The following is a 25,926-nucleotide window of genomic DNA, read 5'->3' on the forward strand; positions in this document are numbered from 1 at the left end:
CCTCCCTGTGCTGCAAGCAGCAGGCGCACCTTAGAAATGGAGGGCGCCTTAAACCCAGTAAATGGGCGATAGAAAACCGATCGGTGCCTATGCCATTCCCAAAATGCGCTGGCATAACATCGGGTCAGCATGAGTACGAGCATTTTTTTCCCGATGCCCGTGATGCCACCCCCCACCAAGAAGCTGCCCCGGGCAACCGTGTTGCCCGTATCATAAATCGCTACTGAGCATATCTTCCCTTTGGTTTAACCTGCACAAGTGCCAAGGTAGGTCTCTCCTGCAGAATTGGTTTTCCCTGCATCGGTATCACGCACTGGGCTCTTCAAATCACGGACGAACAGTATCCTACAGTTGTTTATATTTTTAAGCCCATTTTGCACAGAAAGGCATTTTTTGAAAAATGTATTGATAGCAATGTTGAATATTATTACACATGAAAAAAACAACTACACGTAAAATAATCACACCGTGAGGCCGCTGCCTTTGTAAATGGAAGGACAGTAACTGCGTGTGTATGTGTAAGCATGTAAAACCTGAAGATAGCCAGATTAAAAGTATTTTGTCTATATCTGCCATTCTGCAATTCACCTCAAGGTGAGCTTGCACATACAAACACACCTGAATCTGGGGCCGGGGACCTCTGTGGGGACACAAACGAGCCTTCAGATTATGGGACCCAGTCTAAACCCAGCTTAACCTTGACTTTGTTTATTTTTTGCTTTGCCTGCTTCAGGTGGACAGTTGCTCCACCCCCTGGGACTCGAGTGCCTCCAGTCTCTGATCAGCTGCTTCCTGTTTCTGGACGGCTGCACCACTGTCTAAACCACTCTGCCTGATCACCCGTTCACTGTGAGTCACTTCCTGTTCAGTCCTCTGATGTAATTAAATTCTCAGCATCCTGGCAGTGACTGTGTGCGTGGACGTGTATGTGTGACAGGAGCTGGCAGAGTGTGCTTCCTGTGAGCTGTCGATCAAGCACAAAGCCGTCAGCCTGCTGCAGCTTGTGTTGCAGCTGCTCTCCTGCAGGGTGGTGCATGCAGCGCCGCAGCCAAACATTCTTACCTGCTGTCACAGGTATTTAACCAGACAAGTAGGGCAGGGGGGCGGGGTTGCACACCTGAGGCCTAACTGCTCCTGCAGAGGCCTGCATGTGTCCAACTCGGTGTTCCCAGTGAACTGGTCATCTTTGGTGGACCTGGAGCTCCAGCAGGAGATCAGGGTAGTGCAGCTCAAGACTCCGTCAGTCTGGGTCTCCTGGAGCCGACTGCACCCCCACAGCTGGTACACACAACTGTCTTCTCAGCAAAGAACCCACCTCCGTTGCTGGGCTTGTGAGTGTGCTACCATCTCACCTGTCTGTACCTTCGAGGTGGATATGGTGGGCATGGCTGAAAGTGTCCATCCCTTACTGACTAAGAGCAGGATGAAGCTTTCGAAGGACGCTGAAGGCTGGATGGTGGAGCGTTTCAGAGGAGATGAGGCCAGGTGCTCACACAGGTTGATTAAAGCTTGATTCATCTTAATCCTGAGCTGAAGTTTAAGTACAGCTGTCTGCTTACTACAGTGATATATACACCCGAATGTGGAGGAGGCTTTTCCATTTGTTGCTGAATGCTGGCAGCCGCTCCTGTCGGAGCTGAAGGGGGAGCTGTCCGCTCTTTACTGCTGAAACTTTAACTCCTCCTCCCGCCCACCCATCTACCTGCTATTTTATTTCTAACTTAATAAAGAGGCTTTTTATGTCATTTTCCACTGTCTGCCTCATGTTTGTGCTCCATTATCAAAAACGATGGAAATCAAAATCAACCTTGACCATCAGAGGGCGCTGTGTCCTTCTGGAGCACATTCTCTGGTTAATCCGGGTTAACTGCGATCGCATACCGGACCAGTGGAGACGAGACGCCCACATCTGAGTCTTCTTCCACAAACTTTCATGTCAGAGAAAGATTTTCGAAGAGCATGCGGTGAAAAGAGCTTCTACCGTTTCGTGACGTGATGATTGCAGAAGTTTGAATTTCTTTGAACCTTGGAAAATAAAAGTTATGCTACTGTGAATATATTGATCTCAGGTGTTTTTAACCTTTGACCCTCACCCTTCACCTTAGTTTAACAAAGAATAAAATATTAGACTATTGTAAAACAAATCAGCAGGTACACTAGGTGATTTTGGTGTCATGTGACTGAGTTGAACTAAGAAGGCGAACCCTGGTGTAGTTGGCACACAGTGTGAATTAAATCTTGTTAAAAGCACAGTGAACTGGCTTTACTGGACCCCAAACTGGTTCCTTTAGCGGTGTAAGTGTGAGAAGCAGAGTTCAGAGTGAACAGAGTGTGGCGGTTTGAGTCACGTCCTCCCCCGCCTCAGGGCACGGCGATGCGTGCTGCAGCCTGCATGCTGACACAGACCTTGCCTCCCCTTTGTCTCCTCTGCTGCTTTCATGGACTCGTTGCTGTCTCAAAGCCACTTTTGATGGTTCTCTTCCAAAAGAAGTCACATGATCACCTGTGCAGTCAGAGACGGTTGGATGACCTCAGTGTTCATCTGTGCGCTCTGCTTTTATTCACACATCAACTGATATGTTTTCACTTTGCTGCTGTGTTTCGTGTCAATAAAGCTTCTTCGAATATGAAAGACTCAAACTCCTCCCCCTCCACCTGAAACCAGCTGAGACAAGGACGAGCGAGGTGGGGGAGGGAGGAAGACAGGGTAGGAGGAGAAAGAAGAGGAGCAGCAGAGAGAGAGAGTCAGTCCAAGGAGGAGAACAACAGCAGGAACCGACTCACCTGGACTTCGCAGCCAGGTGAGCATGTGTGTGTTTTGAGTTAAATTAACTGATTATCTACAGGCCGCATTGTCTCTTTCTAGATAACGGCGTCTGTCAAATACCAGCACTGTGGCTTTAAAGTTCTACAGTTCTTTACAGAACCCGGTTCTTAAGCTTGCATGAGGACCTTTACCTTAACTGTGAATAACATGTTGGTATCACCAGTCTGATTATGTATAAATATTCCATTTCTGTAAATGATCCAGGTTTAGGTTCTTAGTAGAACTCTTATGAGACAGAAACAGGAGGAGAACCCTCGCAAAGGTTCCTCATGGTACTATAACCCCTGTGGTTCTGAGTGATCCTGCGTTCATATAAAAGTGTTCTGTATAGAACCTTGCAAAGAAACCTGCAGAAAGAATAACTCTGCAGAGACAGTTCAGGTTGAAAGGGTTCCACTCTAAAACTTTTACCTAAGAACAACCTTCACGTTACTCGGGGTTCTGCAGAGGCTCAGTCTGCTGGTTTGTCTTTATTCAGTCCTTATGCAGCTTTAAAGACTCAGAACACACATGTTAAATCAGACAATATTTGAATGGAGTTTGGTTGTAGCAAAGAAAAAAATTCTGTTTAAAGTTTGGCCTCACACCTGACTGTGTGTGTGTGTGTCTGGTGGGGTAAACTGATCTTCATGAATGGTGGTTCGGTGTGGAAGTGTAACTGACCTGGGAACACCTGCGTGTGTCCCTGATGGTACACTTCCGACTCTGACTTAAAAAAACACATTAACACACACGGCCAATGAAGAACCATCAGTTAACCAAGAAGCCAGAGGGGTTTGAACCTGGACCTTCATATCGTGAGGCAACCATGCTAACAGCTATAGTGTTTGGTTGCTCTCTGTTGTTGCTGAGGAGCTTCAGAGGTGAGTGGGTGTGAATCAGTGGAGATGTGTCGTAGACTGATGTCTCAGTGTTTTCCTCCTGCTTTCACTGCAGACTTTGCCATATCCAGGCTTTTACACTTGGAGACACACAACCACTCAAGCCTGTGGGCAATCTAGAGTCACCAGTTAACCTAACCCCACTAACAGCATGTGTTTGGACTGTGGGATGAAGCTGCTGTGAGGCCACAATGCTGACCACATAAAAGTAAAGAATCTAAAATAAAATACAAGAAAATAATGACAGTTATTAAAAAAAGCTGAGTAGGATATTTTTTAAAGATGTCCAAAAAGTGTTCAAAACCAGCAACAGACTCTTTACAGAAACTGGAAACACTGCAGCTTACCGTGTTTGTTGGGAGCAGTGATGGTTATAAAGTATTGAAACAAGTGCAAAAATACAGCTCATAAGGTGGAAACTGAGTTTCACGTTTTTAATGACCCTGAAAGTGAATCTATGCTGTGAGCCGTTTCATCCTGCAGCTCCGTGTCAGCTTGGTGAGGATCTTCAGGAAGAGTTCCTCAGGCTTCTTCTTTGAAAGTTTCTGCCTTTTGTTCTCGGTCAGAATGATCTCACACTGCTTCAGTTATGGTGAGGTCCGGCTCTGATCACTCCCATGCTGAAACAGGAAACTGCTGTCAGTCAGATGTTTCCAGATTTTCCTGCATGATGGATCATCAGTTTATCAAAGATCTCCAACACCACTGACTGAACTGCAGCTGAAACTATGACAGAGCCTCCACCGTGTCACAGATGGCTGCAGACTCTGTGAAAATGGTCAGGTACAAGGACTGAAGATGAGTGAAAAAGCAGCCAAAGTCCAAAGAAAAACTTTGAAAGACTCAGAAGGCTGCAGGATTCTTGCTCATGAGCACTAAAACGTCAAGGAAGCGAAAAAAGCAAAATATGAAGAAATGAGGGGCATGTCGACTTCTGCACAGTACAATAGTCAGTGCAGTTTAACTTTCCTTCATTCCAAATGGTAAAGGTTTATATCGTTTTGTTTGAGCTCATCATTTTTATGGTGCTCTTTAGATTTAATCTTCTTTATTTTGCCTTTGTTTTATATTTAATTTTGTATTACTGTTTTTATAAATTTGTATGCTACATTTTATTTTCATTAAGGTTTTTCTGTTAATTTTATATTTTTGTTTTTATTAATTTTTTATTTTCTTTATATTCAATTTTATATACATAACATTATTTTTATTGTATTTTCGGTGTAGTTTAATTTAGCTTTTTATGATTTGTTTGTTTTTTTTAATTATAGTTTTTAAGTTTTAAAGAAATTTTATTTCATTGTTTTAGTTTATTTGAAATGTTTTCTTAAATGTGTAAAACTTTTAATTTAACATTTTAATAATTTTTCTTTAGTTTGTTTTTATTTTTATTTATTTTAATTTCATAAATGAGTTGTGAACATTAACATATACAAATTATACTTTTTAAAGAAGTCGGTAGCATTAAAGTTGTGCTCGAACATGCCTACATGGCTATGTGTAACTGGGTCACCTGACTTCTTGCTGTGATCTGTCATTGTTCCTGCAGCCACTGGGGGGCACTGTCTCTGGTAAGCCTGCCTGTGCATGGGGATGAGTGCAGTTCCAGTCAGACGAGGAGCCGTGGCGGAACTGTCTGGTCATGTAGAGACAGTTTCCTCAGGTATGTCAGCGAGCCAGCCACACCCTGAAAACACAGCTGCTAAAAACACCTGGAATCAGACCAGCACCAACAAAAGCTTCGTTCACACATCTGCAAAAAAGAGTTTTCCTCCAAATCACGTTGAGGTGTGCACACAGAGAATATCACAGGGTTCAAAGGTCACGGGGATTCCCAGAAACAGTAAAACGGTAACTGCTCAAACATCCTGGACAGTTTAAGAGGCCAAAGTTTAGCAGGAAACAGTCAGCTGACTCTCACTGGAGGTAAACTCGTGAAGGAAGAAGAGATGCCGCTGAAAGCTGAAGCTGATTTTACCCATAAGACACCAGGATTTTTTAAACGCGCGCATGGAAAAGCAGCAGCTGTTCGGGGTGGTGCAGAAATCAAAATGTTAATATTCACGGAGAGGTATTTACATTTTATGAATGGGATTACATCGATTGTTTTGAACCCTTTCATCAAGCGCAGGATGAAAGCTTCCAGAAAGAGCACCCCCTATGGGAGAACGGCAGGTGGGTCATGACAGAGCTCCACAGTGGAATAATAGGGAGTTTATATTCTCCATTTGTATTTTGCTTACGATGTGGCGCAGACCACACAGCTCTGGATTCACCCCTCCCTTCGTTATACCTGCAGACAGTGTGTCTGTATCTCTGAGCCATCTTCAGGAAGTGTTCTCCAGACATGTTGGAGGACAAACTTCTTCTGTGGATGCTTCAGTAATGCTGAGCTCCAGGCTGGGTGGAGGCTGGTTCACTAACCTGATACAGTGACAACATCTGATTGGAGGAGTGCTCTGTTGCTATGGAAATGTTTAAATTAAATTGCAAGCTACACAGACACACACACACAGGTGAAATGCTGCCCCTGGGTTAGTTTTATTGATATATCACAAATTCATAACAACAGAATCTCAGGGTACTTTATATTGTAAGGTAAAGACCAATAATACAGAGAGCTCACCCCCTATGAGCAAGCACTTTGCCGACAGTGGGAAAGAAAAAATCCCTTTTAACAGGAAGAAACTTCCGGCAGAACCAGGCTCAGAGACGGACGGGGAACAGGACAAAGACATGCTGTGGAAGAGAGCCAGAGATTAATAACAAGTATGATTCAGTGCAGAGAGGTCTATAAACACATAGTGAGTTAAGAAGAATTATCCAGTGCATCATGGAAATCCCCCCGCAGCCTACACCTATTGCAGGATAACTAAGGGAGGATTCAGGGTCACCTGGTCCAGCCCTAACTATATGCTTTAGCAAAAAGGAAAGTTTGAAGCCTAATCTTAAAAGTAGAGATAGTGTCTGTCTCCTGTATCCAAACTGGAAGCTGGTTCCACAGAACAGGGGCCTGAAAACTGAAGGATCTCCCTCCCATTATACTTTTAAATACTCTACTAAGCCACCTGTACAGGTTGGTAAGGCCTGTCTGTGTATGTACTGGGTCAACCATTGGCTCCACCCCTTGCCTGAAACATAAACAGCTGGAAGGTGAAAGCTGATTAACAGCTCCTCCTCCTCCTGTTTGCTGAGAGGGTGCGGAGGAGGATGTGGAGCAATCTCATCCGGTCAGTCAGAGGAGGAGAATAAATGATAATGGATTGGATTTATATAGCGCTTTTCAAGGCACCCAAAGCGCTTTACAATGCCACTATTCATTCACTCTCACATTCATACACTGTGGCTACAGTTGTAGCCACAGCTGCCCTGGGGCAGACTGACAGAAGCGAGGCTGCCATATCACGCCATCGGCCCCTCTGGCCAACACCAGTAGGAAGCAGGGTAAAGTGTCTTGCCCAAGGACACAACAACCAGGACAGAGAGCCCGGGGATCGAACCGGCGACCTTCCGGTTACAGATACGCTTCCCAACCCCCTGAGCCACGGTCACCCCATGATGATGATATTTGATGAAGAAGAGGAGCAGGCTCTGTGCCTCATCATCTCTCTTGTTCCCTTTAGGCTTAGGTGGAGTCATCTGATCAGCAGCAGACCAGACCCGGTTTTACCTGAGGTGGAGAGACACCAACTCACACACAGGTGAGACAGGTGTGTATGTGTGTGTGTGTGTGTGTGTGTGTGTGTGTGTGTGTGTGTGTGTGTGTGTAGCGCTTTGCTTTCAGACCATTTGGGGACACTGTGCTCGGTCCTCACTGGTGTGATGTGTGATGAAGATGAAACTGGTGACACGTTTCAGTTGTTCATCCAGGTATGATGAAGGCTGCACACACACCCTGCTTATTCTTCAATTCAAACTTTATTAACACAAATGCAAAAGAATGCATCAATGAAAACAAACGTGACATAAAATAATTTTTATAGCAGCAGAGTGTATTATTATTGCTGTTGTTTAATAATGATGATGCAATTTAACACGGTTAAACACTGAGTATGAATCCTTGTCCCCAGTTGGGCGTTTACATCCATGACACATAAATAGAATTACAAGTAAAATTTAAAAAACTTAAAACCACAACAGTCTAAGAACCAAATCTACAATAAACACACACTAACCAGGAAAACAGAACTACCAAAAATAAACAAAGTTAATAAAACTGCTGCTGCTCTGACTTTCAGCTGGCCGTCATCACTGTGAGAGGTTTAATACGTGCCCATGCTCCGCTGTAACCAAGGTCACTGTTGAATTTCACTTCCCACAGCTCATTTCATTTAAATTCTTATCCGGTTGTTCAGTCTGACGTCACTAGCCGTGTCTGGGTCTAAACTCCGCTGCAGGTCCATATATCAAACGATCACTATGGCATTACTGAGAGTTGAAAAACTGTCTAAAGTCTTTCATCTTTAATAAAATGATCAGCGTTCTGCTCTACCAGGTGTAACAATTGAGTTTAACATCCAGGCATCCATGAAAACGGAATTTATGACATTTAACGGAGTTAGAAGTTAGCAGGGAGTTAGCTCGCTAGCTTCTATCTAAATACAATATAGCATGTCCTGACTGCGGGGTTTTGGAAACAAATTAAAACGTACAGCTCTGCTATCACTTCCAACATAAATGAAGACAGAAAACTAAACAGCAGTGACATTTGTAGGGTTACTGAAGTTGGGCTAGCTGGTGTATAATGGTGTGCTACGTGACCGCTAGCGACACAGCTATGTTAGCATAATATAAACAAGCTAACTTTTTTTCCACTCGATAAAAGTTAACGTGAGTGTTCTCGGTGGTCAGGAACAAATGTAATCGCATGGCAGGATGCTGTAAAAGGACCAAACTTCAGCCAGGAGAAAAACTGAGATAATCCATCCACAATACGAGGTTAGTCATTCATATACTGCTGCATGGGCTGGGCTGTAGTTACATCCTAAGGTTTTAAAAACTGAGCTTAAATAAACGATTAGTGGTAATAAAAGCCGAGGGAGGTCAACAGTGATCACTGACTGTTGTAGGAGCTTTTTGAGATCAAATAGAAGAAAATACATAACATTAAACATGTTAACAACACAAAAGCCATATTAAACGCAGACTACTTTAGACCCGGAAGTAGGATTCGTCGCGTCATCACTGAACAACCGGATTGTTTAATTTTATTTTCGTTTTTAACAGTTTTCATGCTCCATTCATCCATCATCATCCACCCATCAACCAATCCATCCATCCATCCACCCACCCACCAATCCATCCATTCACCACCCACCAATCCATCCACCCATCCATCATCATCCATCCATTCATCCACCCATCCATCCACCCACCAACCAATCCACCCATTCCACCCATCCACCTATCCACCCACCGACCAATCCATCTATCCATCCACCCAGCCACCTACCCATCCATCCATTCACCACCCACCCATCTATCCACCTGTAATGTTCTTATTCCTCTATGAATAAAACATCAAGAATTGCTCCTGGTGCTAGCTTCAGCTAGCTGTTTATTATTCTTTCTACAACGATCACTTCTTCTTCTATTCTGTATATCTTATTGATTCCAGAGCGCCCCCTGTGGGTAGCTTCAACCATAGCAACTATCATTACATCCCCTTTCCAAACAGTGTTATAATAAGCACAATTACAAAGAGAACTGTTACTCTGTAACATCTGAACATTCTTGTCTAACATTCAGCATGTTATAAATTGTGCAACAAACTACATTCAGTAGTGTTCTTTTTTTTTTATAACCAAAAGTTGTAGCACAAGTCAAACAAAATAAATCCAAATGTATACCTTACATCTTCCAGAATGAACCAAATGAATCCCATACAGCCCTCAAGCACATTAGAACTCTTCACCTTTGACAACTTGAACAGTCAATAACACATAACTCAGCAGGTCTCAATTAAGTGTGAACAATTACTATTCTAAATGAATTATTATCCGTTATTTACCTGTGATTTATTATTATTAGTATTTTTTAACAATTCTTTACCACAACAGTTCACACTTGTTCTATGAGCCTCTCTGTAGGTTTCTTAGGTCTGGTAGACCTTCTCAGTATCTCAGACATTGGGGAAGGTGAAGGAGGCTCACTGTGGTGCTCAACAGGGTTAGCACCTCGTTGTTCAGTTCCAGTCTCTGTGTCCTGATGTTTAACATCCTGTGTCTTTAACAGACTTCTCCGGTTTCTTCTTAACACTTGTCCATTCTCTGTCTGAACAGCAAACGATCTGGGCCCTACTTCGCTGAGAACTGTTGCTTTTTTGTCCCAGAAATCTGGACCTGCAATCCTCACAACATCTCTTTCCTGAAGCGGTTCCAGACGCCTTGCAGTTTTGTCATAGTTCCTTTTCTGTCTGTGCTTGAGTTTCATCCTTTTGTCAGTCAGCTTGTTGTCATGTGCATTGTCATTTTCCTTGGAAATGTGTGGAAGTGTGGTGCGGAGCTTGCGATGCATGAGTAGCTCAGCAGGTGATGCCCCACACTCCAGGGATGAAGCTCTGTAGCTTAGCAGAGCCAGGTAAGGGTCGGTCTTACTGTCTCTTGCTTTTTTGAACAATCTCTTTACTATTTGGACTCCTTTTTCTGCCTGTCCATTCACTTGGGGATACAAGGGACTAGAGGTGATATGTTGAAATCCATATTGTTTTGCAAAGTCACTAAATTCTCTACAGTCATATTGTGGACCATTGTCACTGATGACACACTGTGGAATTCCATGTCTGGCAAAAAAGCCCTTCATGTGTGTGATGACTGACTGTGCTGATGTACTGGAAAGCTGTGCCACTTCTGGATAATTAGAATAGTAGTCAATCACCAAAACATAGTCCTTGCCATCCAGATGAAATAAGTCCGTGCCTACCTTTTGCCATGGTGCAGTGGGTAGATCTGCTGCCAGTATTGGCTCTTTTGTTTGTTTATAGTGATGTTTGAGACATGTTTCACATTTCTGTATCATCTCCTCAATATCCCTGTTGATGCCTGGCCAGTAAACTGCTTCTCTCGCTCTCCTTTTACATTTCTCCACTCCAAGATGTCCTTCATGGATACGCTGAAGCATGTCCTTCCGCATGGATTGAGGAATGACAATCTGGTTTTGTCTCAGCACCAGTCCATTAGCCATGCATAAATCAGCTCGCACAGAGTAGAACCCTGGACAGACTCCTTTTGACCACCCATTCTGTATAAGGTGGGATACTTTCTGCAGCACTGAATCTTTTGTCGTCTCCTGTACAATTTGCTGCAACATGACATCTGATGCTGGGAGTGAGGCAGTTACCATGTTTACATGTGTTTCAGCCTCCTCGGCTGTAGTGCTGACTAACCTGTCACCACTTGGTGCTGGCGCTCGGGATAAAGCATCCGCGAGTACGATATATTTCCCAGGCGTGTAGATCAGCTCAAAATCATAGCGCTGCAACACCATCATCATGCGCTGAATTCTGGGTGACATGTCGTTGAGGTTCTTTTTTCTGATCGAGATGAGAGGTTTGTGATCAGTCTCTGCTGTAAAGGTTGGTAATCCATATACATAGCTGTGAAATTTTCCACACCCAAACACTAAGCCCAAAGTCTCTTTTTCAATTTGAGCATAGCGTTGTTCAGTTTCTGTCACTGATCTGGACGCATATGCTACAGGTTGCCACTTGTCTTTGTTCCTTTGGAGCAGAACTGCTCCTAAGCCATCTTTTGAGGCTTTGATGAATGTCAGGACCGGCTCTGTAGTTACAGTTTCCTTCAATTTTTTCCACTCTTTCTCATGCCGGGCCGTCCACTCAAACACTTTGGTGTCCTGTAGCAGCTCCCTTAGGCATGCTGTCTTGGAGGTAAGATTAGGAATGAACTTACCCAGAAAGTTGATCATTCCCATTGCTCGCAAGACACCTTTTTTGTCAGTGGGTGCTGGCATATCCAATATGGCTTGTACCTTTGACTGATCAGGTTCCACCCCTTCACTTGTAACCTTATCTCCCAAGAAGGTCATCTCTGAAACACCAAAGAGGCACTTGTCTCTATTCAGTTTAAGTCCATTCTTGTTAACTCTCCACAAAAGTTTCTCCAGCCTTTCATCATGTTGTTGCCTTGTATTTCCCCAGACTACGAGGTCATCTATGTAGACTCTGGTGCCTTCCAGCCCTTCGATCAGGGACTCCATTGCCCTGTGGAAGATCTCTGGTGCTGATTTAATTCCAAATGGGAGCCTCAAGAAACAGTAACACCCAAATGGCGTGTTAAAGGTAGTGTACCTGCTGCTTTCTGGGTCTAGCCTCAGCTGCCAAAATCCATGTGATGCATCCAGTTTGCTAAAAAACTTAGCTCCTGCCATTTCACTCATTATTTCCTCTCTCTTAGGGATCTGATAATGCTCTCTTTTAATATTTTCATTTAGATCTTTAGGATCAAGGCAGACTCTTAAGGCACCTGTATTCTTTTTCTTGACACAAGTGATAGAGTTCACGCAGTCTGTGGGCTCTTCCACTCGTTCAATGACACCCATTTGAGTCATTCTTTCAAGCTCTTTTTTCAAACTTGTCCGTAATGGAGCAGGCGCTCTCCTTGGGGCATGCACCACAGGCACGGCATCATCCTTGAGCTGGATTTTGTAGGTGTAAGGCAATGTTCCATGTCCTTTGAAGACTGAAGGAAATTTACTGATAATGTCTGAACTTCCTTCATGCCCTTGGTGTTCCACTCTTTTCCCTTGTTTGGCTTCTTTCATGGTGTCAGTATTAATCTGATAGATCCTCTTTACTAGTCCCAAGTCCTCAGATGTTTTATCTCCTAAAAGTGACTCGTGTCCATCAGGCACGATGGTGAACAAAATGTTATGCTGTTTGCCTTTAGCTGTCACTTTAAGTCTGCATCCTCCTTTTGTTTGTATTGGCTGGTTATTGTAGGCCCTCAGCGGTGTGACTTTCTCTGTAAATCTTCTAGGCTTCTCAGTCAGTGCCTTGAAATCCTTCTCGTTGATCAAGTTAGCTTTGGCCCCTGTGTCAATTTTAAATGTTACCAATGTCCCATTGACTAACAGTGGAGCAGTCCATTTATCATCTGTGACTGAACTAACACTTTGGCCAGTGTTATGTCTTGAAGACTGTGCATTGACATCTTCTTCATGTGACACCATCTTAATGAAAAATGTTTCACTTAGATCATCACTGTGTCTTCCTGCACAGTGTGTATTTTTTGTCCCTTGTTTTTGGAGAGAGACATTTTTGCATAATGGTTTTGTCCTTTACATTTTGCACATTTTTTTCCATATGCGGGACATTGTTTTGGTCTGTGTTTCTCTCCACATCTCTTGCAAGTGAACATTTCATTGTCACACGTTTTGTTTCTGTTGTCGTTGTTTTTGAATTTACTCCATGGCTTTCTTTTAATTGACACTGCATTCACTGCCTCATTTTCTTGTTGCGCTGCTCCTTGAACAGGCTCTCTAAACGTCAGTACATGTTGTCGTGCTAGCTCACTGGCTTGACTTATCTTTATAGCACTTTCCAGCATTAGTTCTGTTTCTCTCAACAGTTTCTCTCGGAGCTTCTTCTCATTAGTTCCAAACACTATTTGATCTCGTATCATAGAGTCTCTGAGATCACCAAAATTGCAGGACTGAGCTTTGATCTTGAGGTCTTTGAGAAAAGTATCAAATGACTCACCCTGATGCTGTAAGCGTGAGCGAAAGACGTATCTCTCGTATGTTTCATTTTTCTTTGACAGACAGTGCTCGTCAAATTTCTTCATGACTTCATCAAAGTTATCTTTGTCCTCGGGCTGAGCAAACACAAAAGTGTTGAAGACCTCTATTGCTTCTGTGCCGGCGATGGTGAGCAGCATGGCTATTTTCCTTTCATCTGCCCGTTGATCCACTCCGACAGCTGCAATATACAGTTTGAACTGCTGTTTGAAAGTCCTCCAACTTGCATCCACGTTTCCAGTCAGTTTCAACGGACTTGGCGGTTTTATTGCATCCATCTTGTTGCGTTGCTTCTTATTCTTAACCCGTCTCCTGGTACCATGTAATGTTCTTATTCCTCTATGAATAAAACATCAAGAATTGCTCCTGGTGCTAGCTTCAGCTAGCTGTTTATTATTCTTTCTACAACGATCACTTCTTCTTCTATTCTGTATATCTTATTGATTCCAGAGCGCCCCCTGTGGGTAGCTTCAACAATAGCAACTATCATTACACCACCCACCAGCCAATCCGTCCACCCATCTATCCATCAATCCATACATCCATCACCCATCCCGCAGAGGGCACTCCACCTTTTCCGTGGCCACTGAGTTGGAGATGCTGATTTTCATTCCAGCATCTTCACACTGAAATGTAAACTGTCCCATAATGAGCTCGAGGTGTTAGCCTGTAGCAGAACAGACATCCTGAAGTCACCAAAGTCTCCACCTTCACCTCCATTAATTTACTGCACCGGAATTTCTATCCATTAAGTTAATTCGTTCATTAGTCTTTTTAGTTATCAAGTTGTAGAGGTCATTCATCTGGATGAACATCTCAGAAGATCAGATCAGGTTTTGGAATAAAAACACCTGAACCAGAGCCAAGTGGGAATCTGAGTTTCACCAGTACTTCATCAGTACTTCCCCAGTACTTCATCAGTACTTCCTGATATTGACAAATTGTCCTTTTGGCTAGGCGTTCAGTGCCGAATACCATTTCATATTTTGTTTTGTTTTGTTGAAACGGGTCGTCCTTCATTTATATTTCAACCTAAACTCTGAAACTCTCACATTAGATCACATCGTCTTAAGATATGATAATGATGTCGCCAAACAGGATTTCTATTTTCCTTCTTTTCCGAGCTGGGCTACAGGAGGATGCTTGTGTGACTGCTTTTAATTCTCGTAAAATCTTTATGTTCAGTAAATTTGAGCTTGGGATTGAAAACCAGTACTAAATACTAAAAACCATAAAATCTTTTTTTTATTCAGTAACTTGATTGTAAAATGTTCCAGTGGACAAACATACAGAGACTTTTCTATAAGATGATTATGTCTCAGGCACAGAAGGACATTAGGACTGTCTGAATGTGCAGGTATGGTTTCTGCTGCCTCACCAGGTGATGTGGCAAAACACACATGACTTTTTTCACTTTTAGATTATAAATTACAGTCAACCAACCACTTTAATAATAATAATAATAATAATAATAATGGATTGGACTTATATAGCGCTTTACAATGCCACTATTCATTTACTCTCGCATTCACACACTGGTGGAGGCAAGCTACGGTTGTAGCCACAGCTGCCCTGGGGCAGACTGACAGAAGTGAGGCTGCCATATCGCGCCATCGGCCCCTCTGGCCAACACCAGTAGGGTAAAGTGTCTTGCCCAAGGACACAATGACCAGGACAGAGAGCCCGGGGATCGAACCGGTGACCTTCTGGTTACAGATACGCTTCCCAACCCCCTGAGCCACGGGCGCCCCCCACTTTATTAGGTACAGCTTTCTACTTAACTGGTTGGAGCTCCTTTTTCCTTCAGAGCTGCTTTGACTCTTCATGGTTCAGATTTACAAGCTCAACAGGCACCTGGTGTGGTCTTCTGCTGCTGTAGCCCATCTGCTTCAAGGTTCAGAGATGCTATTCTGCAGTCCTTGATTGTAACGAGTGGTTATGTGACCTGTTTTCTCTGTTCCAGACCTTCTCTGTAAACTCAGAGATGGTTGGTGGGAAAATCCCAGCAGGTTGGTGGATTCTGAAAGAACTACGCTATATTCAAAGTGACTTAGGTCACCTTTCTTCATCATTCTGATGCTCAGTGTGAATGCCAGCAGGTTGTGTTGATCATGCCTAAATACCATGATGGTTGACGATGCATATGCACTAATAACGATCGTATGAACCCAGTGCCGTGGCTGGTGAATGTATACAGAGTCATGGGAGCAGACTTAAAAGCAATTGTTTTGAATGTGAAGTTCAGATGGATGGTAAATGTAAAGCTTTAGTTCAGGTTTTTCTTACTAGCATGTGCTGAACATTTAAGCCTGGAACAGTTGCCCACCAAAATAAAAGCATGCTGTGTTTAGTAACGGTTACAGGAGCACTGGATTCATTCTGAACAACAAAGCCTGATTTAAAAACACAGGTTGAGCCGATAATCACAGCTCCGAGCTGGTGGCCAGTGCCATGAGCACATCAGAAAATGTCAGTTTTTGTTGTTCTGAATAAAGTTTCAGCAAATCGAAGCTGCAGAGTGACTCAGAGTCAGTTTCAGGTCAGCGCCCTTTTACTCATGCAGCCAGGTGAGATTGTCACCTGGGCTGTTTGGTCGGTTTCTGAGAGGGAGGGTGAGGTCATGTGACTCTGCTCAGGTAACTCACCTGAGCAGGAAGAGGTGCTGTCAGTGCTCTGACTCCCTGAGTGTGAATGTTTGCAAGACGTCCATCATGTCGCCGTCTGATTGCCAGTATTGTTGTTGTTGTTTCCCTCAGCTCTCACTACCCGGCTTGTGCCTCTGCCTCTACGCCTCCGTGCTGATGTTCCAACGCAGGAAGAAGAAGCACAGGCTGGAGATCTCGGCGCCACAGGACTTCCAGCACCGCGTCCACACGTCGTTTGATGTCACCTCGGGATGCTACGTGGGGCTGCCGCCGCAGTGGCAGAGCGTCATCGACACGCTGAAGAGGCCACGCCCCCTGGTGGACCCCTCCAGGATCACCAATGTTGAACTAGGACCCAAAAAGGTGGGATGGATCATTTCAATAATCTCTCAAGGCTGCTGTAAATGTAATGGACCTGTGTCTGATGATCAGGTACCAACGCCAGCATGATGACGGATCAGTCGAATGTATTGATTGCGTATTTGCGTGCGCTGGTCCAAGCGGTGCGTCTCATTGAACATCAGAAAGCTGATGAAGAAGCTGATTTATTGATGAACAGCGACATTAACGACAATCACAGCTTTCTGCATAGATCAGAACCAATCTGAAGTACCTTCAGGAACTTTCCTAGAGTCGGGTCCTTCACAGTGACTCTGCTTCCTCGTCATGGATCACCATGTAAAAACGTCTTTACTGTATCAATACTTCCTCGGGCACCGGTTTAGCTCAGTGGGATGAGCAGGAGACTATATGCCATATGGCTGACAGCCGACGGCATTTAAAACAAAGGAATCTGAATCTTTCAGCTGCACCACAAACACAAACTCTAAATCCCAGAATAAACTTCCTCATTCCTTCTGTCTGCAGCAGCAGTCTGAAACAAGGTGTTTAATCTTTAGTTCAATTTGATTAGTACCAACTCAAAACTCTGGAGTACTTGGAGTTTTTTCTTCTTTAATATTGTAGCTGTAGTTCATCAGCGAGTACTCATGTATTATATACCTGTATCACCCGCAGTTCACGCTAAGCTCACCTGGTAAACCAGTAAAGCTAATGTAAACATGACATCGTCAGTCATTGTTTTTGTTCTCTGGTAGGTAAAACTTCTTGTTAAAATGATGCTGATGCATACATGAAAACATCAATACATAAACAGGTGAGCAACTGTGTACTCACCCATTTTAAAAGGTTTAAATGGTAAATGGCCTGTATTTGTATAGCGCTTTTCTAGTCCCTAAGGACCCCAAAGCGCTTTACACAACCTGTCATCCACGCACACATTCACACACTGGTGATGGCAAGCTACATTGCAGTCACAGCCACCCTGGGGCGCACTGACACAGGCTGCCGAACACTGGCGCCACCAGGCACTCTGACCACCAACAGTAGGAAACGGGTGAAGTGTCTTGCCCAAGGACACAACGACTGAGACTGTCCAAGCTGGGGCTCGAACCGGCAACCTTCCTATTACAAGGCGAACTCCCAACTCTTGAACCACGATCGCTTAAAGCAGTGGTCCCCAACCCCCGGGCCTCGGACTGGTACCGGTCCGTGAGTCGTGTGGTACCGGGCCGCGAGAGTTGAGGCTCAGGTCTGAAATGTATGGTTTTCAGGGTTTTTATCGGTTTTCAGCGTTATTTTGTCATCGTTTTTATCGTTAACTCGGTTTTCCTGGGTCTTTTCACGTGTGTTATGAATAAATCGTCTTTTTTTCTGTACCGGTACTAGTTTTATTTTGTTGTATTTATCCGCGACACCTTAAAGGCCGGTCCGTGAAAATATTGTCAGGCATAAACTGGTCCGTGGCTCAAAACAGGTTGGAGACTGCTGGCTTAAAGGGCAGGCTCACAACATCACTTTCTCATCTATTTATTTAGTTGATTATTAAACATTGATTTTAAATGGCATTTCATATTTTCAAACCAAAAATACTACTACTGCTACTAGTAATAATAATAATAATAATAATAATGATATGAAAAGTTGAAAAATGCTTCAGCAGATGATTTTGGTTGAAATCATTCTTTTTTATGTATCCAAACAATAATTTTTATTTGTTTTTCTTCTGGAGATCACCTCAGATATCTTACAGATTTAAGGGTCATGGTATTATTATTATTATTATTATTATTATCATTATTATTATTATTATCATTTTTATTATTATCATTAATATTTGTACTAGTAGACGCAGTAGTAGTAGTGGCAGCAGCAGCAGCAGTACTAGTAGCTGTAGTATAGTGCTCAGAGTTCAGGGATGAGTTCCCTGTCCTACTACCAAGAGAGTTTCGGATGATGTGAGAGTACCAAGAAGGTGTTTGTGTATCTGGACTGAGGAAAGAGGATGAGGAGACTAGGTGATGGAATAAGGAAGTACAGAAGGTATTCAAAAGAAGATATTAGCAAAGTAAAAGGGGGACAGTCAGAGAGATGAAGGAAGTAGGCAGATGTACAGCAAAGAGAAAAAAGAATGGGCTTATAGTGAGCTGTATGTAAGGAAGACAGAGTGAGTAAGAGCAGAAATGTGCTAACGATTGAAGACACTGCGACGAGAAAATGGAAGAAGGACTCTGAGCTGATCAATGTAGAAAATGAGAGAGAGAAGGACAGATGGACAGTTAGTGAGGACCTCAGGAAGTGCGGAGGATTAGAAAGGAGGAATCAAAGGCAGGCAAATGACGCACCTGTGCAGGTATGGGGAGGTCTAGGAGAGGGCGGTGGGTGGTGAGAGGATGATGAAAATGAAGAACAAATCTACCGGGTCTGAGAACATGGTGATGTGCAGTACAGAGGGATGAAGCCGATGATACCATGAAGACACAGGAACGAGGTGTCCAAGGTTAAATCGATAGGTGAACAAGCAGCAGTGTGCATTCATGCTGAGGAAGAGCTCTGCACATGTGATGTTTGCTCTGAGAGGGTCGATGGAGAAGGTCAGGAGGAGCTTCACTGAGTCTTTGTGGATCAGGGAAAGCAGATGATTTGCTGCTAAGAGAGGACGTGTGGTCCTGTGAGGAAGTCTATAAGGGTAGTGCAGCAGTGTGGTGGTGCTCTGAGCCGTTGGAGTTACTTTGATTTGTTTTGGTTTCTTCTGCAGACCATCGTTCGTGGCAGCTTCATCGGCCATGGAGACTACATCAGTCATGTGATCTCTGAGTTGACTCGTATGTCGGTCAGCAGTTCCAACTCTCTGCGCCGGAGCAGTCCGTCGGCACGGAAACGTGCCCGATCGATGGGCCGGCTGGGAGAACTGGCCGAGGACGAGTCGTACCAGTACGAGGAGCTAGGTCACCGCGGCGGCAGTGTGAAAAGTGGTGGGAGCTCTACCTACTGGCAGGACCGGATACGACAGGTGCGCAGCGACAGCAGCAGCCCCAAACTGAATGGGGCCCTGCAGAGAGCCAAGTCTACCTGCCAGGTGGATTCCTCGTCTGAAACCACACCCCTTAAACTAGACAAACCTCAGAGGACAGGTGAACCAAGTGGACTGTACGCCCGCAGTGAGGGGGCGGAACTAAGAAATAGGACAGCTTCCTACACTGTGGAGACCAATAGGCACCAGGTGAGGCTAAGACCAGCTGTGGGTCACCTGCCTGACCTGCTGTTCTCATCCAGAGAAAATTCAAGAAGACCGCATTCGTCCTACGACCTCCAGGTGAAACTCAGTGTTTGGATCACTTCCACCATTTTAACAAATTCATTAGAATGAGTCTGCTGAGGACAGACCAAACCATGTGAAGCTACACAAACTAACATCAACACATCTGATTAGAACAAGTATAGGAAATGGCTCGATACAAAATGCAGATATATAAGCTTAGGATAAATACAGACTATAGAAATGTAAATAGCTAGCATAGCCTGACCTGAACAGGAAGAAACCGCTAGCACAGAGTAGCATAAAAAGGGGAAACACCTGAAGCTTTAACTCAGTGTCTCTTCTTTTTCTCCATCAGCTGGCCTCACCCTCCTCCCGCCTCCTGCCTCCTCCTAACAGCACCAGCAGTCCCATCATCACAGGTAGAGCTGTATTTCAGAGGCTGCCTCGCCCATCCTCTGCCTTTAATGCTCCTATCAAATCTCCAAACTTAACAACTGAGGACAGCCCCTCCCAGCCCCACTCTCCCCCAACCGGCTCCCCAGGTCACGCAGTCGCCTCCAACCAGCAGGCGGGGTCCGATGGCGGTCCTCCAAAGGTGACCCATGAGCAGTTCAAGGAGGCACTACAGATGGTGGTGGACCCTGGCGACCCGAGGATGACTTTGGAGAACTTTGTGAAGATTGGAGAGGGGTCCACAGGCGTGGTTTGCATCGCCCGGGAAAAGTACAGCGGGAGACAGGTGGCTGTGAAGATGATGGACCTCAGGAAGCAGCAACGGCGAGAGCTGCTCTTTAATGAGGTACAGGTGTGGTGAGGTGGGTGAAGATCTACCTGTTTGCAGTTTGACTGATCTTCATTTCATATGTCTCAGGTGGTGATCATGAGGGACTACCGGCACCAGAATGTGGTGGAAATGTACCGTAGCGCTCTAGTGGAGGATGAGCTGTGGGTCATCATGGAGTACCTGCAAGGTGGCGCTCTAACCCACATCGTCAGTGAGACCAGGTGAGCTGGAAGTCTCTCAGGTGTGTCGTCTGGGAGATGTTCTCTGTGTTCATGGGGCGATCGTGGCTCAAGAGTTGGCAGTTCGTCTTGTAATCATAAGGTTGCTGGTTCGAGCCCCGGCTTCGACAGTCTTGGTCGTTGTGTCCTTGGGCAAGACACTTCACCCGTTCCCACCTACTGGTGGTGGTCAGAGGGCCTGGTGGCGCCAGTGTCCGGCAGCCTCGCCTCTGTCAGTGCACCCCAGGGCAGCTGTGGCAACAATGTAGCTTGCCATCACCAGTGTGTGGATAACTGAATGTAGTGTAAAGCGCTTTGGGGTCCTTAGGGACTAAGTAAAGCGCTATACAAATACAGGCCATTTACGATGATGTTTCTGCGTGGTTCAGGTTGAACGAGGAGCAGATAGCGACAGTCTGTGAGGGGGTCCTGCGGGCGCTGTCTTACCTGCACTCTCAGGGTGTGATCCACCGAGACATCAAGAGCGACTCCATCCTGCTCACCCTGGACGGGAAGGTAACACCCTTCTTCTTCTTTGTGACACATCTTTGACATTTACAGAACTTCTTAAAAATTAAACCTGGATTATCAACAGATACAGAGAATTCACACAAACTTGTGTTTATCACATAATGAGTACCCTAAACCCAAAAATGCCTAATGACGACCATCTCTATCTTTTTAAAGTTTGACATTACAGTTAGGCAAAGCTGAGTGTTTGTGAGTTTTTATTTCTAAAATATTAAAAATTTTATAAATTATAAATACTAAAAAATACTAAAATAATTAAAGACCATTTATAATCTCAAAGATAGACATGTACCAATATATGTCTGTCTTTGTCTGATTGATAAGAGGTTTCTAATCGTTTCCATTAGAGTTTGTATGACTGCCAGTACTACTTTACAGTAAGGAAAACAACTTCTGCTGATAACGAGGATCAGGCATCTTTTTTCCAGATTATTTATGTTATTAGTTAGTCAAAACTCAAATGCCAACAAACTCAATAAACTGATCTGCAAGGCCAATAAAATGTGTTATCCAAGTTAAAATGGCCATGAAACATTATATTATAAAAGCCAGTCTAAATCATGAAGCCCTGATGTCAACTGTCCCTGATGTAACTGTGAAGCTGGATTCAAGCTGGAAGTTAAAATTTTTTGGAACATGTTCAGAGTCTAAGGGTTATTTTTGTGCAGCCCCTGGCTTCAACAATGAGTTTATGGTAAAAACAATGATATACTGTCCACTTTCACTCTCTGTGTTATCAGCAGTCAGCGGTTCTTTGTTGTTTGGCTAGCTGCAATGAAATAGGAAATCCACTTGTTGGTTGTCAGAGGTTGCAGAACACTTTATTAATAAGGACAGGGTGGAGGAGAACCTGTTTAAGTTACCAGACGGACAATCTGGAATCCGACACTCGTCTCGTTTCCTCTTCTAGACAGGTGTACCGCGCTGTGCAATCAGCTGACGTCAGCACAAAACTGCTGCTGACTGATTTTTAGTTTCAGTGTCCTTATTTTCCTCTGAGTTATCAGTTCTGTCACTAGTTAGCTAACATAAACTAATGTGAGTCTATTAGCTGCAACCAACCTAGTGACATCATATTCTGTACTGACAGAAGATGGCGCTAAACACATTCTAAAGTTAAACATGTATACCTTAAATTCAGCTTCACAGATAAAGTTACATTTGGCAATGTATGAGAGCAGGGCTCAGTGGTGTACATTATACATGTGGTGTTTCATGTCCACTTAAAGGACAGTCCTGGAAAGCACCTCCCAGCCACTCCATAATGCACTGGCCAGTCACAGTAGCATCCTCAGTGAGAGACTTGAGTTTACCCATAATGCACCACTGAACGACACAGGAAATCATTCCTGCCTGTGGATATCTCTGTACAACTCCTCCATCTAAAGCACCGCACACAGTCCAATACCTGCACACCCTCTGCAGAGAAAATAACCGCCAGTATGAGGGACACCTCAACTTGAACTCTGTCTATATTTAATTTTGTGTATATTAGAGCTATTTGGTAATACAATATTTTGCATTATTTCATGACCTTTAACTTGTTAGTTATGTCCTTGCTGTCTTGGAGAAACTGTGACCACATCATTTCCTCTGGGATTAATAAAGTATTCAGATCCTGATAACAGTGACTAATCAAGCCTCAGTCAGATATGACTGAAATACTGCTGAGCATCGGTCACACAAACAGCTGGAAAAGGATTCTCAGAGGTTTTCTGTTAGTAAATCTATGAAATTCCTTCTTGGATCCTGCTGCAGATCAAACTGTCCGACTTTGGTTTCTGCGCTCAGATCAGCAAAGAAGTCCCAAAGAGAAAGTCTCTGGTCGGGACCCCATACTGGATGGCTCCTGAGGTGATCGCCAAAATGCCATATGGCACCGAGGTAAAGACAGCACATGAAGGATGTTCCTGCCAAATAATTTAATGAGTCGATTAAACCGGTGGAAAAAAGCTGGACAAGTCTTAGGATAAGTCTTAGAGTTAAACAAAAGTCCAAACCTCAGTTTGAACAAGGTTAAACAAATATCACATTTATATTTACAGTAACTGATATTCACAGTTCTCAGTAACCAATCACAGTTTCACATGAAAACTAAGAAAAACATCAAATAGTTACGTTTCTAGGTCTTATTTCAAATTAAAATGGTAAAAAAAAATGGCCTGTATTTGTATAGCGCTTTACTTAGTCCCTATGGACCCCAAAGCGCTTTACACTACATTCAGTCATCCACCCATTCACATGCACAAATTAAAAGCATGCCTTTGAGGTCTGACCATTTCCTGTTTTCAGGTGGACATCTGGTCTCTGGGAATCATGGTGGTGGAGATGGTTGATGGAGAGCCACCGTATTTCAGTGACACGCCCATCACTGCAATGAAGAAGCTGCGAGACGAAGCAGTGCCAAGTGTCAAGAACGTCCAGCGGGTCAGACACACACACACACACTTAGTTTTATTTTTATATGGAGTGAGGACCCGAGACCTGAACATGCTTTGAGGACCAACAGACATACATATAAGGGTCCTTCTAAATTTTATCTGTCACATCTTTGTTCTCATGTAAGTTAAATCTGAAAACACAAAATCAGATTTTTTCTGAACATCAGTTACTAAAATGCTAATATGCTGGTTGTGGGTCGTGGGCCCAGATTAGTTGTAGCATTTGATGATGATGTAATCATTCATCCTGACAGTCGTTGATGATGTCACTGTGTTTGTCTCCAGGTGTCTCCCGTGTTGAAGGACTTCCTGGGCTGCATGTTGACCCGTGACACGCTGCAGAGGAGCAGCGCCGCCGACCTGCTGGAGCACCCATTCATGCTGCAGGCCGGCTCACCACGCTGCCTCGTTCCTCTGGTGGAGCAGTACCGCAAACGCATGTCACTCTGCTGAACACCCGAGACCCATCTGAAGAGGCTCGCCCGAACCCAACCCTGATTCCTCCGAAGACATCTGAGACTCAGCTGGGAGACTCTTATTGTGGCTCGGTTGCGCATCAGCTCATCTCTGATTGGCCAGACTTGCTGAACAGCTGTTGGTGCTACTCTGGGGCGAGTGTTTTTTAAAATGGAGAATTTAAACTTTAGAACATTTCAGGCTCCTTCATGTTTTCAAAGATCCTAGTTTATACAGCATTTCAGTAATTTTACAGCCGACGTCAAACCTTTAAATCACAGATCAATAATAATGATCAGCTCAGAGCTGTGGGTGCAGAACAGCTTCAAACAAACAAGTGAAAACAGACACGTTCGTTTCAGCAGAGCCGGAGATGATCCTCTGGCTTCAAGAAGTTTCTCTCTGTATCAGAGCCAATAAACAACCAATAAATTGATCAATGCTGCTCAGCAGAGATCAGCAGAGGGTCAGCTCTGGATTTAAAGCTCTTCATTGGGAAAAAGTTTTACCCCGTGAGGATGATGATGATGAGCTCTTCCTCCCGTCGATCGGTTTATTTTGAAGCTTTGCACAGTTTCAATGTGACTTTGCACAAAAGATGCAGATTAAATTTTTTTATTTAACCTTTTTGTCTTTTTCCGTTTGTCTCTTTGTTGAGTCCTTTAAATATTTTTATTGAAGCTAAAATGGATCCTGACACAGAGAAAATGCCATTGCAGCCAAACGTCCGGTTGCTCCCTCACAAAGTCCAAATTTGACCTGTTACTGATGTTACCTCTTCAGGTGGAAAATCTGGATTTCTAAATTTAAAACGGGGACATGACATGCGTGTTAATCCAGTTACTTTAAAACATCATAACAAGAATCAAAATGAGAAATTACAAAGATTGTTGCTTTAATTAAAAAGATAACAGCTCATCACTCTGTTTTGCTTTGAGTGGTTTCATTCAGCTTTTTTATTACTAAAAAAGAAATAAAGTCCAAGATTTTTATTTAAACAACAGGCAAATGGCCACAGAGTCCTGAAATATTTCCCAGTTGCTCAAGCCTGGTGCCCTGCTCTCAGGGTTAAAAACCTTTTGACGTGCTCCTCATGAGAGAATAAGGGAGCCACTCGCTTACTCAGTGATTAGCTCCTATTCCAAAGACAAAAGTCTGCGCTGATTGATTTACAGGTGTGTGTCTGAGCTCAGTGTGTGTGTGTGTATGTGTGTGTGTGTGTGTGTGTGTGTGTGTGTGTGTGTGTGTGTGTGTGTATCACGCTGCTTTCTTCACTTCAACTGTTTCTTTTTAAATTCTGGTTGTTTCCTTTTGTTGACACTAACTATATTTCATGAAGCCAGTTTAATATCTTCACAGGCAGAAGATGATCCTGGTCTCTAAATGCAGGTTCTGGTTTCTGTTCCTCGGATTTAGTCTTGGGTGTAAAATGCAGTTTTGAACATCCACGTGCAAATCTGCTGCACTGATGATGTTCTCAGAGATGCTGAATCATAATTAAAAGGCCTCCCTCTTTGCAGACTATGTGGTAAGTTCTGTACCTAAAACTAAAAATCAGAGTCTTTGGAGTTTAACGTTTTATCACTTTTAGACAAATAAAAGTTAGAAATGTTCAGATTTGATTAAAAGCATCCAAAGTTTATATGCTAAGTGGCTCAAAGTGGTTTTAACTGGCTTCATTTTTCAGCACTGGGTTTTTCAGCACAACAAACTGTTTTCATTTTTATTCTTCCTCTTTCAGCTGAAACTGTGGATTTTTTTTTTTTTTTTTTTTTTAAATGACATCAGA

The 25,926-nt window shown here is 43.7% G+C and overlaps 2 protein-coding genes across 3 annotated transcripts; both read left to right on the plus strand.

Moving 5' to 3' along the window:
• Positions 1 to 153: 153 nt before the first annotated feature.
• On the plus strand, positions 154 to 2,805 carry bub1ba (BUB1 mitotic checkpoint serine/threonine kinase Ba). The gene is given in 8 exon segments (XM_085433498.1): positions 154 to 207; positions 734 to 773; positions 776 to 849; positions 938 to 1,074; positions 1,141 to 1,226; positions 1,229 to 1,281; positions 1,370 to 1,485; positions 2,616 to 2,805. Coding segments are annotated over 8 exon segments (750 nt in total).
• pak6b (p21 protein (Cdc42/Rac)-activated kinase 6b) lies at positions 2,622 to 24,760 on the plus strand. Of its 2 annotated transcripts, none has more exons than XM_085432773.1 (11): positions 2,622 to 2,801; positions 5,258 to 5,371; positions 7,332 to 7,418; positions 16,218 to 16,469; positions 19,204 to 19,761; positions 20,063 to 20,506; positions 20,579 to 20,712; positions 21,099 to 21,225; positions 22,999 to 23,124; positions 23,533 to 23,667; positions 23,967 to 24,760. In XM_085432773.1, exons 4-11 carry the CDS (start codon positions 16,263 to 16,265, stop codon positions 24,132 to 24,134), a joined length of 1,899 nt encoding a protein of 632 aa, XP_085288899.1. In that variant the 5' UTR covers positions 2,622 to 2,801; positions 5,258 to 5,371; positions 7,332 to 7,418; positions 16,218 to 16,262; the 3' UTR covers positions 24,135 to 24,760. The 2 variants fall into 2 exon arrangements, with proteins under 2 accessions (XP_085288899.1, XP_085288897.1); XM_085432771.1 differs by having other exon boundaries at positions 7,332 to 7,409.
• The last annotated feature ends 1,166 nt before the right edge of the window (positions 24,761 to 25,926 follow it).

Source organism: Copadichromis virginalis, linkage group LG15 (assembly GCF_057382275.1).
Source record: "Copadichromis virginalis isolate Kocher_CV1m ecotype Utaka linkage group LG15, C_Virginalis_male_GT1.1, whole genome shotgun sequence".
Lineage (NCBI taxonomy): Eukaryota > Metazoa > Chordata > Actinopteri > Cichliformes > Cichlidae > Copadichromis > Copadichromis virginalis.

Excerpts from the sequence above, each read along its gene's own strand:
- pak6b (XM_085432773.1), top strand. The coding sequence starts at position 16,263 with ATGTTCCAACGCAGGAAGAAGAAGCACAGGCTGGAGATCTCGGCGCCA. Across the intron at positions 16,470-19,203 it reads TTGAACTAGGACCCAAAAAG|ACCATCGTTCGTGGCAGCTT; the intron begins GTGGGATGGATC and ends TTTCTTCTGCAG. Across the intron at positions 21,226-22,998 it reads TGCTCACCCTGGACGGGAAG|ATCAAACTGTCCGACTTTGG; the intron begins GTAACACCCTTC and ends ATCCTGCTGCAG.